The 14,699-nt window shown below is 37.7% G+C and overlaps 2 protein-coding genes across 13 annotated transcripts in view; one reads left to right on the top strand and one right to left on the bottom strand.

The window, feature by feature from the left end:
• Window positions 1–5,551, bottom strand: part of ATP6AP1L (ATPase H+ transporting accessory protein 1 like) — a 40,808-nt gene extending 35,257 nt beyond the window's left edge. For 3 of the 12 annotated variants that reach the window (XM_023523091.1, XM_023523133.1, XM_023523110.1), the window contains exons 1-2: window positions 5,395–5,551; window positions 1,821–1,867 (exon numbers count right to left, since the gene is read on the bottom strand). The gene's annotated coding sequence lies outside the window, so the exon portion shown is untranslated. The other 9 variants (XM_023523123.1, XM_023523115.1, XR_002777153.1 and 6 more) reach the window with 7 other exon arrangements.
• Window positions 5,552–5,584: 33 nt separating this feature from the next.
• On the top strand, window positions 5,585–7,422 carry RPS23 (ribosomal protein S23). The gene is made up of 4 exons (XM_011377698.2): window positions 5,585–5,767; window positions 6,208–6,367; window positions 6,971–7,091; window positions 7,226–7,422. Exons 1-4 carry the CDS (start codon window positions 5,764–5,766, stop codon window positions 7,370–7,372), a joined length of 432 nt encoding a protein of 143 aa, XP_011376000.1. The 5' UTR covers window positions 5,585–5,763; the 3' UTR covers window positions 7,373–7,422.
• Window positions 7,423–14,699: the final 7,277 nt, after the last annotated feature.

Raw genomic sequence — 14,699 nt, 5'->3', positions numbered from 1 at the left:
TTCAAAGTATAATATGGAGTTAGATCATGATGTCAATATTTCCATCATGATCTAATTCCATATTATACTTTGAATCTTATGACATCTCTCTGTCTCAATGCTACTACCACGATCTCACACCTATGCTATTGCAAGTATCCCCTCCTCGGATAACTTGAATCCTCTCTTTCCTTTCTACAGCACCATTCCATAGCAGGCACAGGGATTTTTTTTTAAATGTAGATCAGACCTTATCACTCTCTTACTTGAAGCCCTCCAATGTCTTCTCATCACATTCATAATGAAATCCAAACTCCTTATCCTGGCCTATAGGTTGGGCATGAGCTGGCCCTGCCCACCTCTCTAACTTCTCCTTCCTCTATTTTCCCACTGGCTCACTACTCTTCAACCATGCAGCCTTCTTTTAGGGGGTCCTTTCAGAAAATTTACAGTCCAAGAGCCAAGGAAATTCTTTGTCCTTTCAGGCTCCAAATTAAGTAATAAATTCTTTACCAGGAAATGAAAAAAGCTTAAAGCTCCAAAAATTAAACTTAAATCCTTTTATTTTTCCTTTTCTTACCTGTAGCAATCAAAATCCTTGGTTTATAACACACGCTCATTGTAAATCATGACTAATGGTTCATGCTTTGTTTGTTTGTTTGTTTTTATAATATAATAATTAAACCTACTACCCAAAGTAAACACAATCCAACATCTAACTATGATCCCCATTCTCTCCATCCAATGTCACTATTGTCCTGAATATAGGATACAGAAGACCTGAACAGCACTATCAACCACCTTTGGCTAATTAATACATATAGAGCATTCTTGCTAACATCAGCAGAAAATACTTTCTTTCTAAGTGTACATGGAAAATTCACCAAGAGTGGCTATATTCTGGGCCATAAAGAAAACCTCAACAATTTTCTTCAAAACTGAAATTAAAAACGTATGTTCTTAGACCATAATGGAATTAAACTAGAAATAAACAACATAGATATCTAGAAAATCCCCAAATATTTGGAAATTAAGTTAACACAATTCTAAATAATCCATGGGTCAAGAAGGAAATAAAAAATTAAATTAGTAAATGTTTTAAATTGAATTAAAACTAAAATATAACATACTAAAACTCATAGCATACAGTTCAAGCAGTGCTTAAAAGGATATTTATACCATTAAATATATCAGAAAAGAACAGAGGTCTCAAATCAATGACCTACGCTTCCACTTAAAGAAACTAGTAAAAGAGCAAATGTAAATCCAAAACAAGCACAAGAAAGTAAATAATAAAGATAAGACCACATAAGAAATCAATGAAATTGAAAACAGAAAAACAGTAGAGAAAATCAGTGAACCCAAAAGCTGGTTCTCTGAACAGATTGATAAGATTAATAAACTTCTAGCTGAACAAGAAAAAAAAAGAGAAGACAATTTACCAAAATCAGAAATGGAAGACGAGACATCATTATAAATCTACAGATATTAAAAAGATTATAAAGAAATATTACAAACAACTTTATGGCCATCAATTTCACAAATTAGAGGAAATAGACAAATTCTTTGGAAGGCACACATTACCAAAGTTCACTCAAGGATAAATTAATAACCTGTATAGTACTACATTTACTAAAGAAATTGAATTCATAGTTAAAAACCTTCCAACAACAAATACACAAATATATATATATATATACACACATATATATACACACACATACACACACACACACACACACACACACACACATATTCATGCATAACAGGTCATAACACCTTTATTGAACAATTTTGAAAACTTAAGATGAAATAAGTCGAGTGCTAGAAAAATCACTTACCAGATCTGACTCAAGAAGAAATCACAGTTCTATGAATGGTTCTGTAACTATTAAAGAGATTTAGTCTATAGTTAATAATATATCCCACAGAAAAAATAAAATAAAAACAACAACAAAATATCAGGCGCAGATGGTTTTACTAAACTTCCAAGAAAACAAATCCCAATTTTTTACATGAACACTTCCTGTGAATATCAATTCAGTTCATAACTTGTCTCTTTGCTTTCTTTCAGTTGTTTTATAGAACAGGGGTTTTTAATATGGTCAAATTTATCATTCCTTTCTTCTTATCTTGTTCACAAATATTTCTTTTCCCAAGTTCAAGAAGATATTAACCTTTGCTGACCATTAAGAACTTAAAATTTTTGTTGTTGACATTTAGGCCTTCAATCCCATCTGGAGTTAATTTTTGTTTTTAACTTGAGATGGCGAGCCAATTTAATTTGGGTAAAAACTTTTTGTGCAGCTCCATCTGTTTAACAGTCCTAGTCCTCCCTTAACATATTGATCTGACTTCTAACTCTGTCATTTAATAATATTCTATACTCAGTTCAGTCTCTTGCTGGGCTCTCTATTCTATTCATTGGTCAATCCATCTACTTCATAACTAATACTTCACTATCTTAATTAGTTTCACAGAAATTTCTCCTACCTGATAGGGCCAGGTTTTCAAAGTCCTCTGGCTATTCTAGGCTCTTTACTCCTCCAGCTTCAATCTCATGGTTAACTTAATCTTTTCTTTCCAATCACTCTCAATTCCCATGCCCTTCCTCCGTCACATTCACCAGACTAGATTCCAAGTAAGCTCTGTTAAAGCTCAACTCTCTACCAACTTAGTCACTACACTGAATGAATCTGAAGAATACACAAAACCATGCTGACTGATGTAATTTCCTATTTTCAAAGGGATCCTCAGAACTGTTCAATACTCCTACATGCTTTTGTCAACCTATATTCCCACACTTTTAGATTAGGGGGCAAAACATATGTTGAAACCTAGTCCCTAACATGATGGTGTTAGTAGGTGGGGCCTTTCAGAGGTGATTAGGTCATGAGCCCTCATGAATGGGATCAGAGACCCCAACATGTCAATTATATCTCAATAAAATTTGAAAAAAAAAAAACAAAATAAAAACCAAAAATAAATGAGACCCCAAAGAGGTGCCTTGGCCCTTCTGCCATTTGAGGTTATAGCAATAAGAAAGCAATATATGAACAAGGAAATGAGTTCTCACCAGACATTGAATCTGTCAGCACCTTGATTTTGGACTTCCCAGTATCAGAACTGTGAGAAATGAATTTCTGTAGTTTATACACCACCCAGTCTAAGGTAATTTGTTATAGTAGCCCAAATGGATTAAGACAGCGTTCCTCAGAAAAACAGAGGTACTGAAAGTATCTACCTTTTAGTGTTATGAGACTTAAAGGAGTTAATAAATGTAAGGCATCTAAAATAGTATGTGGTACAAAGTTAGTACTATTTAAGTTGAGTAGTTATCTTGTTTTATGATTTCACATCCTACCTTCTAGTCTCAAACTTCTTTTCTCTACTCTTTCTCTTCACTGATGACCCCGCTTATTTCATTGAGCAAACAGCAGTTAAAAGAGAAGTTCCACATCTTCTCAACAACGAATCTTCCAATTTACGTGCAGTTGTAGCCCTATATGCTGCCTTTATTACTATAGAGAAATTATTACTATTTCCAAGATCAATTCCTCCACTTGGGCATCCCTCTAGTCTACACAAGGACTTGCTTGCATAATTATCCTCTTTCTCTAATGAATTATCCATTTTTTTCTTCTCTACTTGGAACAATCCCATCAGCATACACAAATGTCATAAAATCTGCCATCTTAAATAAACCCATCCTCATCTGTTTTGCTTCACATCCCCCTCCAGATATAGCCCCCATATCCCCCTCCAGATATAGCCCCTTTCCTCTGGATAGTATAGAAAAATTCCTTGCAAAAACTGTCTATAGTTGTTGTCTACACTTCTTTCTCTCCCATACTCTATTGACTCCAATCAGGCTTACATCTTCACTCCATGGGATCCCCACTTAACCAAGTCACCAATAACCTCCACATTGCCAAACCCAAAACACAAATCTCAGTCCTCATCTTACCCTCCTTTCACACTTGGCCACTTCTTCTCAGTCTGTTTTGCCAGCACTGGCCACTCCTTCTCATCTGTTTTGCTTCACTTGCTTCTCTTTCATATACTAAGTTTTGGTGCACTCACAGCTCAGCCTCCAGCCTTTCTCTCTTCTACCTACAGTCATCCCCTAAGTGATCTCACTCAGAGTCATGGCTTTCAATGCTATGTATTCACTGGTGACTCCCTTGATCTCCATATGCATATAAACAACTGCACATTTCACATCCCTACCAGAATGTCTAACAGGCATCTCAAACTTAACGCATTCATAACAGAACTCTTAATTTCCCCTTCTAAATCTGCTCCTCTCCCAGTATTTACCAGTCAATAAATAACACAAGTCACACAATTGTGCAGTTTGAAAATCATAATTAACTCCTCTCTCACATCCTACATTCCTTAACAAATCCTGTTGGCTCTATCATCAAACATGGTATCTAATCTAACCACTTTTTACCTCCTCCACCCAGAGTTCAAGCCATCATCATCTTTCAACTGGACTACTACAACACCCTCCTAACTGGCCTCACAGATTCATCTCTTACAGGTTTTTTTTTTCCTCCTAACAACAGCCAGAGTGATCCTATAAAAATATAAACCCTATCTTGTTACTCCTCTGTTCAAAACTTTCCAGGCATTCAATCATACGAAGTGTAAACAATCTACACCATGGTCTATAGGCTCCATATAATGCTGTGCACCTCTCAAACCGCATCTAGTACCATACTACTTACTGCTCATTCACTGTGCTCCTCCTACCTGATCCTTTAGTTCTTGAAAAGTGCCAGTTCATTCTGCTTATTGAATCTCTCTTCCTGGAAGACTCTACTCCGTATGTTTGTCTGCATGGCTCTCTCTCTTTAGGATCTTAGCTCAAAAGCAATGTCTATAGAGATACCTTTCTAACCCACCCTATTCAGAGTAGCCACGCCATCTCTAAGTTACTATCTTCTAACCAACTATATTTTCTCTATAGCATTTACCAGTATGAAAAATTTTTTAATTTTTAATTTTTTTTTCTGTCTTCTTGCATCTAGAATACGAACTTTATAAGAGCAGAAATCTTAACTCTCTTGTTAACTGTTGTATTCTCAGTACTTAGAAGAGTGCCTGGCACAGAAAAAAGAGTGCCTGGCATGAATCAGCATCCCAGAGAACTCTATTTCATTCTATAGAAAAAACTGAGGTTTAAAGAGTTAATTAAATGAATCGCCCAAGGTCACACAACCAGTAAATAGCAGCTTTGGGGTTTAAGACCTGGCCTACCTCCAAAGCTCGGGTTTTTAATTAATACATCACATTGCTTCACTAAAAATTTTTCAATTTTCCACGTTAATTGTGAGTAGGAACTAAGGCTCAGAGGTCTAATTTTCTAAACTATAAACACCCTCACCACACAGAAACCCAAAGTGACACCTGCTTCCGCCTGTGTTACGCCACTAAGCCACACCCCTGTGGGTTTCTCGAGAGCGTCTGCGCAGTAAGTGGATCTCGTGCAAAGAGTTCTGGGATTGGTAGGCTACGTTTCTTCTGTCTGCGGCAGTCACATAAAAAGAAATAAACAACAATGCAAATGAGATATCTCTGAATTTCAGACACATTAAATAAGACGCAGATTCTGGAAAGTGGCGCAAACTAGTCTTTCAAACGAGAGGCGCCAGCGTCGGATCAGGCGCTGCGTGGACAGCCGCACGGGTCCTTGGCTGGGCGGGGCTTGCTCGCGGTGGCTTGTGGATCCTTCCTGTGCTCCTTCTCTCTTTTGCTTAGGCCGGTGGTGTTGGCAGGATGGGTGAGTTCTCCCGGGACAGGTTGTGAGGATCGCAAGGGGCACTTGGGGTCTCGGGGTCGGGCAGGCGAATTGGAGCCGATTGGTGAGGTAGACGCCTCAGGGAGAGGGCCGAGGAAGCACCGCTCCTGCAGCACATGGCCGGGCCCCGAAGGGACCCATGCGGCGCAGAGGCCGCGTTGCTCGCGGTCTTGAGGGACGCCGGGTGGCCGAAGCTGCCCCTGAGCATTGGCATGGTGCTTCAGTCTTTTGGGAAAACGCATCCATTGGAGCGCTTGTGTCCACCTCTTAGCTGGCTCAAAGGAAACTTTGAGGTTTAGGCCATGTGCCAGTATGTGATGCAAGAGCCTACCGGCTTGTACTCCAGGTGAGGTTAGTGTCTTAGAAGGTGTAACAAATGACAGGCATTTTTGCGGCGGAACTAAGGTGAATTTGATTTTTAGGCAAGTGTCGCGGTCTTCGTACTGCAAGGAAGCTCCGAAGCCATCGGCGAGATCAGAAGTGGCATGATAAACAGTACAAGAAAGCCCATTTGGGCACAGCCCTGAAAGCCAACCCTTTTGGAGGCGCATCCCATGCTAAGGGAATTGTGCTGGAAAAAGTGTAAGTGAAATATGCTGCTTCCATCAAGGTTTATTTTAATATGGCAATTCAAGACAACTACATTTAAAGAAGTTGCAATGTAAATTCTAGGTCTTTGCATACTCGCGTTTGTTTGAGAGTAACAAGTATTGAGTAACAAGTATTAAGTAAGGTTTTTAATCTCTTACCATTAGTTTGGAAGGAGTTGAGGTAGGATTGGAGGGGAGAAAGCAATGAAGGGATCGAGCTTAATGCGTGTGGGAACGGTTATAAGCAATTGGTACCCGTCAGCTATTTAATCTTTGCAATTACATCTTCCTACCTGAGAAAACTAAGATAAAGAGACGTTTGTTGCCTGAAGTATACAGCTCAGATTGAGCCACGTGAATTTGCCAGTGCTCAATCGTTTTTGACTTTACAAATGGTAATTTCCTATGGTCTACTACTAGTGGTAGTCAGGATTTAAATCCATATTTATAAAGGGTCCAGAAATTTCCCTCAGTGTGCTAATGAAGCTAGAACAGAAAAGGCTTCGTTTAAATCAGGGAGTTTGACAACTTAGGGTTAGATTGAAAATGTATCCCTTTTCAGAAAGCCAGCTCACTCTTGTACTGTTTGTTTCAGAGGGGTTGAAGCCAAACAACCAAATTCTGCCATCAGGAAGTGTGTCAGAGTCCAGCTCATCAAGAATGGCAAAAAGATCACAGCCTTTGTACCCAATGATGGTTGTTTGAATTTTATTGAGGTAAGTGTTTCAGACTGCTGTAGACTGGTTCAGTCTTTTATTCTTGGAGTAGTTTCCTCCAGTTTTTTAGAGGATGAATGAGTACTTTTAGTGATTGCCACTGACACCAGAAGTAAACTGTTATTTTATTCTAGGAAAATGATGAAGTTCTGGTTGCTGGATTTGGTCGCAAAGGTCATGCTGTTGGTGACATTCCTGGAGTCCGCTTTAAGGTTGTCAAAGTAGCCAGTGTGTCTCTTTTGGCTTTATACAAAGGCAAGAAGGAAAGACCAAGATCATAAGTTTCAATGGTGAAAACACAGTAGTAATAAATTTTCATATGCCAAAAATAGGTTGTGTCTTATTTTCTTTACCACAGAGATATATGCTTTACCAATTTTAGGAGATTTGGAAAATATTTAATTCAGAGTTCTCTAGAGTAAATGCGATTCACAGTAAAGTTTATCCCCTGCATGTAATAAAATAACAGTAAATCTAGAAGAAATAAATGTACAGCATTCTTGTAAAGAGGACTTAACACTGAATTTCTAGCAGTATCATCTTAGGAATTCTTCATAATGCACATTCTTAGATTCATCTTCCTGGGGACTCAGTATAATAAATACTATCAAGTTCCTTGCTCTTTTGGTTTTTGAGTATCTAAATCAGGACTCATGTAATTCTGTGTTTATGACAGCAAAATTTGCATTGGATCATTTTGTAGATAATTTAATGGAATTAAATGTTTGGCTAAGGCATAGAGGGAAAGTTTATGAGCAAGGGATATCGCATAGAGAAAGACTGATTCTAGTGCTCTGTTTTGAGCTTGTCAGTACCTGATAATTTGTCCTTGAGGTTTACTTTTGGACACAAAAAGTAATGTGCCTCAGACCCAAAAGTGCTTGAAATAGCCTGGTTCTTTCTACCCCTGTGTTTTCCTCCCACTCCACCACCAAGTGGCTCACGCCCCTTCAACCCTGGGTGTAAAATTGAAGCAAAATCCCAGCAACTTTTGTAGAAGTAAGCAAATTTTAAAATTTATGTGGAAAGGCAAAGCCACTAGAATAGCCAAGACAATATTGAAGATGGAGGGATCACAAAACCTGGTTGTAAGATGATTTGTAGCTACAATAATCAAGGGTGTGGTATTGGAGGAGGGAAAGACAGGTCAATTAAATAGTTTCCATAGACTTATCCATGTGTGGCTGGTTATTGTTGGGTAGAAAAGCAATTCAGTGAGGTAGTCAACACTATAGATTTTCATTTCTGAAAAAAGTTGACTTCGACCTAAATCTTAGAGCTTATATAAAAAGTCAGAGTGGATCATATATCTGAATAAAATGTAAAGCTATAGAACTTGTAGAAGACATAGTTTGAGGTTAGGTAAAGTGATCTTGGGCATTACACCAAAAGCACATTTCACACAAAAGGTAAGTTGGAGTTTATGGGTTATACGCAAACTATTTTTGCAACTTGTGAGTATAAATTTAAAAGTTTTTAATTGCGAATAAGTAGATACTTTGTGTTATCTGATATTTGCCTAACGAAGCCCCAAATTAAAAACTTGCTCCATAAAAGATCTGGGTGAGAAGATGAAAAGACAAACCGAAGACTGGGATAAACTGCAAGTCATACCCAACAAAGGACTTGTATCCAAAATATATAGAGAACTGTCCAATTTCAAAACAATCCTATTACAAAATGGGCAAGTAAACACTTCACTGAAGAGGTAACAAGCACATGAGAAGATGATCAACATCATGAGCCATTAGGAAAATGCAAATTAAAAACACCTGCAGAATGGCTAAAATTAATAAAATGCCATGTATTGGTGAGGCTGGAGCAACTGGATCTCATAAATTGTTGGTAGGAATATGAAATGTACAGTCACTGGAAAAGTTTGGCAATTTATAAAGTTATACTTAATAACCCAGCAATTGCACTCCTAGGCAGTTGTCCTACAGGAATTAAATGTCTACCCACACAAAATCCTCTTCGTGCATGGTTACAGCAACTTTGAGATAGCCAAGAACTGGAAACAACCTAGGTGTCCTTCACTGGGCAACTGGTAGGTACAGCCATAAATGAAATCCTATTCAGTCATAAAAGAAATTACTGTTACATGCAACAGCTTCTGTGGATCTCAGTAGTAGTATGCTAACTATAAAAAGCCAACTCGAAAGGTTACATGTGCCTCGTATTCTGTATGTAAAACTCAAAATGGCAAAATTATAGTGATGGAGAAGAAACAAATGGTTGCCAGGGATTTAAGGGATGGGGTAGAGTTGAACTGTATAGCACAAGGGAGTCTGGTGACAACAGGTTGGAGTCCAGATTGTGGTGGCGTTTACACAAATTAATACTTGTGATGGAATTTCATAGTCCTATGTGCAAAAAATATATAGATATATATACATATACACATTAAACGTAAAATACAAGTAAGGTCTGTAGTTAATAGCATTGTACCAATGTCAATTTCCTGGTTTTGAAAATATACTTCAGTTATCAAAGATGTTATTTGGGAAAGCTGGGTAGATGTTATACACAAACTACACTATTTTTGGAACTTCTTGTGAATCTTGAATTCTTTATAAAGTTTTTAAAAATTGTGAACGAGTAGTTACTTAATTTGCGTCATCTCATATTTGTCTAACAAAGCCCAAACAAATCATAAACTTAGAGCAGAAAGAATCTAGAAATCACCAGCCCAGTGGTTCTCAAATCCAAGGAATATCAGAATTCCCTAAGGCATCTGCTAGATTACAAACACTGGAACTTTTGGGAAACAATTTTTGCAGTATTTCAAGAGATCTGTCTTTGACAAGCTGTCAGGCCGTCCTTATGCAGTTATCTCTTGCTTTCCTCACTAATGGGGGGTAGGGTGTGGGAGGTGGGTGGCGGGAGAATCAGGAAGCTACTAATCTTACCCAGCCACCTATCTTATAAATCAGAAGTCCGAAAAAGGTAGTTCTTAATTATTGTTGAAATAATTTGTTCAAGTACTCAGCATAGTTGAAATCAGGATGATAGTCTGTCTTCTAAATGAAACTGTTCCTGTAGGGCACCCACCCAATTGCAAACAATAAACACTGCCCTACAGGTAGCTACTTACGGCATAAGTTTACGGTGGGTGTTTAGTAAGAGTGTTTTGTGTTTTTTGAAGGGAAGAGAGGTAGTATAAGATGATTAACAAATTTTCTGTGTTTACATGGAAATGTATAAATACTGCAGTTAGTGATATTCTTTTAAAAAATATAAAAAGATGCTCAAGGTCACTATCAGAGAAATGCACATTAAAACCACAATGAGATATCACCTCACACCTGTCAGAATGGCTATCATCAATAAATCAAAAAGAACAAGTGTTGGCAAGAATGTGGAGAAAAGGGAATTTTCATACACTGTTGGTGGGATTGCAAATTGGTACAGCCACTATGGAAAACAGTCTGGAGGTTTCTCAAAAAATTAAAAATGGATATACCTTTTGACCCAGCAATTGTACTTCAGGATATTTATCCAAAGAAAACCAAAACAATAATTTGTAAAGATTTATACACCCCTATGTTCATGGCAGCACAATTTACAATAGCCAAGATATGGGAAAAAACCTAAATGTCCATCAACAGATGATTGGATAAAGATGTACACTCACTCTCTCTCTCTCTCTCTCTCTCTCTCTCTCTCTCTCTCTCTCTCTCTCTCTCTCACACACACACACACACACACACACACACACACACACAAAACAGAATATTACTCAGCCATTAAAAATGAAATCTTACCGTTCACAATGACATGAATGGACCTGGAGGTTATTATGCTGAGTGAAATAAGAAAGATAAATACCATATGATTTCATTTATATGTGGAATCTAAAAAACAAAAAGAACAAACTAATCAAAAACAGACTTACAAATATAGAAGACAATCTAATAATGGCCAGAGGGGAGGGGAGTTGGGAGGCTTGAAGAATGGAGTAAAGGGGTAAAGAAGTATAAATTAGTAGTTGATAGATCGTCACGGGGATGGGGAGCACGGCATAGGGAATGCAGTCGGCAGTAATGTAATGGCTAGGTGTAGAGCCAGAGGAGAGAAAGAACAATCAGGGAGATTGTTTCATAAACTATATAAATGTCTAACCAATGTGGTGTATACTTGAAAATAATAAAATTTTTAAAAAAATTAAAAATATAAAACTATCAGGGAAATACACAATGCCTCTATTATATGGGCTTTTTTCCTTTTATTTTTTGATAATAGCTAAGAGACACTTCTAATTTGAGAGCTATGCACGTTTGAATGTATATCTTTGTATATGTGAATTTGCTGTGTTTCATTGTAAGAAAATGTCTGGTAGCAGGATTTGGTCATAATGATCATGCTGTGGATAACATTCCCGGAGTCACTTCAAGGTTGTCAAAGTATCTAAAGTTTTCTTATTGGCTTTGCGGGAAGTCACTAAAAAAGGCCAATATCGTAAATTACCATATTGCAATACAATTTTCACTAACAGCTACTTGTATAATCTTTATTTTAAGCTATAAAATATGTTTAAATGGATCATTCAAGAATTAACTCACAATTTTTATGGCACTGTAGTTAGGAGACTGTCTCCGCAGGTTGTACTGAGCATATTTAGTTTCTAGCACAATTTCTGTTCGGATTATTTGGTAAAGTGAAGGAAGATAAATAGAAGTGGTTATTAAACCTAATTGTCACAGTAATGTCACTACAGAAATTCTAGAGCAAAGCATTAAAACATTTAATAATTGTTTTTCAGCATAAATTGTCTCATGGGGAAAATAATTTTTAAAGTGACACATTTGAAGGGACCTGTGAGTGACAGATAATCATTTTCCAAATTTGCACACACACACACACTCTCCACCTCATTCAGACTGTCACTGAAACCTTTAATATGTGGTGTGTATCTTTAAAAATGAGGGAGCCATTCACACATAGCCTGCAGAACCTCAGCCAGACACGATGAGTGCAATTGAAATCCCCTCCTTTAACACGCTCTGCTTCCCTGATGACTTGAAGCTTTCAAACAGCAACTGTGATGCCAGGCAGCCCCTCTCCCTCAGGAGGGAGAGGAGGAAATCATGGCCCCATCACCCCTTCAGATGTTCCAGTCAGAGAAGTACCAGCTCCCTCAGCGGGTCCTTACCAGTGATCTGCTTGATTATTTGTGGTAATGTGATTATTGACATGAATTGTGTTCTCTAATCTATTCACAGTATGGGAGATTTTGTTTAAGTCTAGCTTTCTAACACTTTTGCCACTGAGGTTAATTAGAAATAGAACAAGAAGTCATATTACTTGGCTGAGTTAAACGTGTAGGACATACTGAGTATACCCACATTTTCAAAGAAGTTTAGATGCTACTATATTATAATGTTTCCGTACCTCCCAGCTAATGTTTAAGTGTGTATAATAGTGGGCAAAATAAGCCACATTTTAAATAATTTTTCACTTCAAGAACAGCTGAGAACACCTGAGAGAAATGTTATTTGTTGAAACATGTTCTGTCCATTAACACCTACTTTAGAAAGAGTGATATGAAAGTTACGTCATATCTTTTCTCTCCAACAGTTTTGTGAACTTATTTATCCAGCTGATAGTAAGATTTTTATGTATTTGTTTGTTTGTTTGATGGTGACATTGGTTAACAAAATCTAATAAGTTCCTATAGTAAGATTTTTAAATATATACATATATAGTTAGACAGCTTTAGGTCTTCTGTTTTGCATGTGTTTCCAAGTAAGTTTGATCACTCCCCCTCTCCTTACGTTTCCAGTAGGTTCCCAGAATTTTCCTAGGCTTGTGATTCTAGTATGCAATAGTTGATTTTATTCATTCTGTTTTTTATGTTTATAATTAAGTAGTTTTTGTCCTGGCAATACCCCTCTTTCTCTTGCACATGATTTGTGTGTGTGTGTGTGTGTGTGTGTGTGTGTGTGTAATGGAAGAAAGCCATTCTGAATGAGATTTATCAACCAGGATTCTTAATCTAAGATATGTCCCATAGATTTTGGAGAGTCTAGGATCCTTCTGAAACTATGCAGAATTTTCTCACACATGCGCGCGCGCACACACACACACACATACACACACACAGTATGCTCCTCAACTTATGATGAGGTTACATCCTGGTACACTCATCGTAAGTTGAAAATACCATAAGTCAAAAATGCATTTACTATACCTAACCTACCAAACATCAGAGCTCAGCTTAGCTTACTTTAAATGTCCTCAGAACACTTACATTAGCCTATAGTTGGGCAACTCTCTTGAGTTTCATCTCAAGTGTAATTGCTTTCTTTTCCCACAAAGCAGGAGATGCAGAAGGGCATTTTGTAGACATGATGGGATGCAAAAACACAAAACACGATATCCAAAAACGCTGGCAACACAGTACACTGTAGAATATTGTTTGTTCTCCCTCGTGATGGCGTGGCTGACTGGAAGCTCCACCCTCCCAGGCAACCTCTCCTATGAGTTTGATGTGTGTCCTTGTATACCATTTTTTATGTTTTTACATACATACTATTAAAAATGTGTGGCATCAGTGTATTTTGATACAGTGTTTTAGGCTGTATGCATAATTAGCACCTAGTTTTTTCTGTTTTAACTCAACTATCTATTTATGAGAATTGCCTATTTTGATACATGAAGATTAAATTCATTCCTCTTAAGTGCTATATAGAACCACATTTTATTTAGCCAGTTCCCTATTAATAAGCAGAAAAGGCCTGGGTATTCTCTCTCTCTGAACCTATTGAAGGGCAGAGCTGAGGAGACCACATCCCACTCTGCTGCTGATGTCAGGGGAAAGAAATCTTCTCAAAGGACGGAGTGGGTACAGTTCCCAAAGAGGAAAGCAGGTCCAGTCCCTGTCACCTGCTGAAAGAGACCATGGCAGCTTCTTTCAGGCTCAGCGATCACCCACATATACAAATGCTCCACAAAAATTTGTTGAGTACTACCAGTGCCAGACACCATGCTAAACCCTGAAGATCTGGCATGCACGTGTAAATAATAATGCACCAAAGACTGTAGATACACCGAACTATGATTTCCCATTACCCTATCAGGGCATGCTTCGTTAAATTACTGCCTCATGGTTACAATTAACAGTGATTTGGGGTATTTGAAAAGCTTCAAAATAACCCTAGAATCATCAAGCAGCCATAGGCTTGATTTATTCTCACATAAAGTTAATTTGCATGAATGAATACATGTGAGTTTCCAGTTTCGTTTTGTTTTTTTAATAATTTACAAAATGAGAATGGGTGATCTCTAAAATCACTTTCAGCTCTAATGTTCTAGATAGAACACAGGATACTTGCAATAGGGCTCGATCACCACTAGATGCCGCTATTGGCAACACAAAAGTGAATAAAAGCAAGGGCTTTACATTACATAATTGCTTGAAAGAACACTACCAAATTCAAGAATAAAAATGTGAAAGCACTTTTGCAGACAAGCTCTATAAGAATCTAGAGGGGTAGCTGTGGGGGCCTGTGTGCACATTAAAGTAGCCTAGTGCTATGGGCACAATATAGTTAACTATTTCCTATACTCTTCTAGAACAACCTTCAGCCACGGACTGGTGAGCAAGAA

The sequence above is a fragment of the Pteropus vampyrus genome, unplaced genomic scaffold (genome assembly GCF_000151845.1).
Source record: "Pteropus vampyrus isolate Shadow unplaced genomic scaffold, Pvam_2.0 Scaffold11, whole genome shotgun sequence".
NCBI classification, from domain to species: Eukaryota; Metazoa; Chordata; class Mammalia; order Chiroptera; family Pteropodidae; genus Pteropus; species Pteropus vampyrus.
The sequence above is the reverse complement of the archived record's forward strand: the minus strand, read 5'-3'. Positions and strand labels throughout refer to the sequence as shown.

Excerpts from the sequence above, each read along its gene's own strand:
- RPS23 (XM_011377698.2), top strand. Across the intron at positions 6,368-6,970 it reads GGAATTGTGCTGGAAAAAGT|AGGGGTTGAAGCCAAACAAC; the intron begins GTAAGTGAAATA and ends TGTTTGTTTCAG. Across the intron at positions 7,092-7,225 it reads GTTGTTTGAATTTTATTGAG|GAAAATGATGAAGTTCTGGT; the intron begins GTAAGTGTTTCA and ends ATTTTATTCTAG.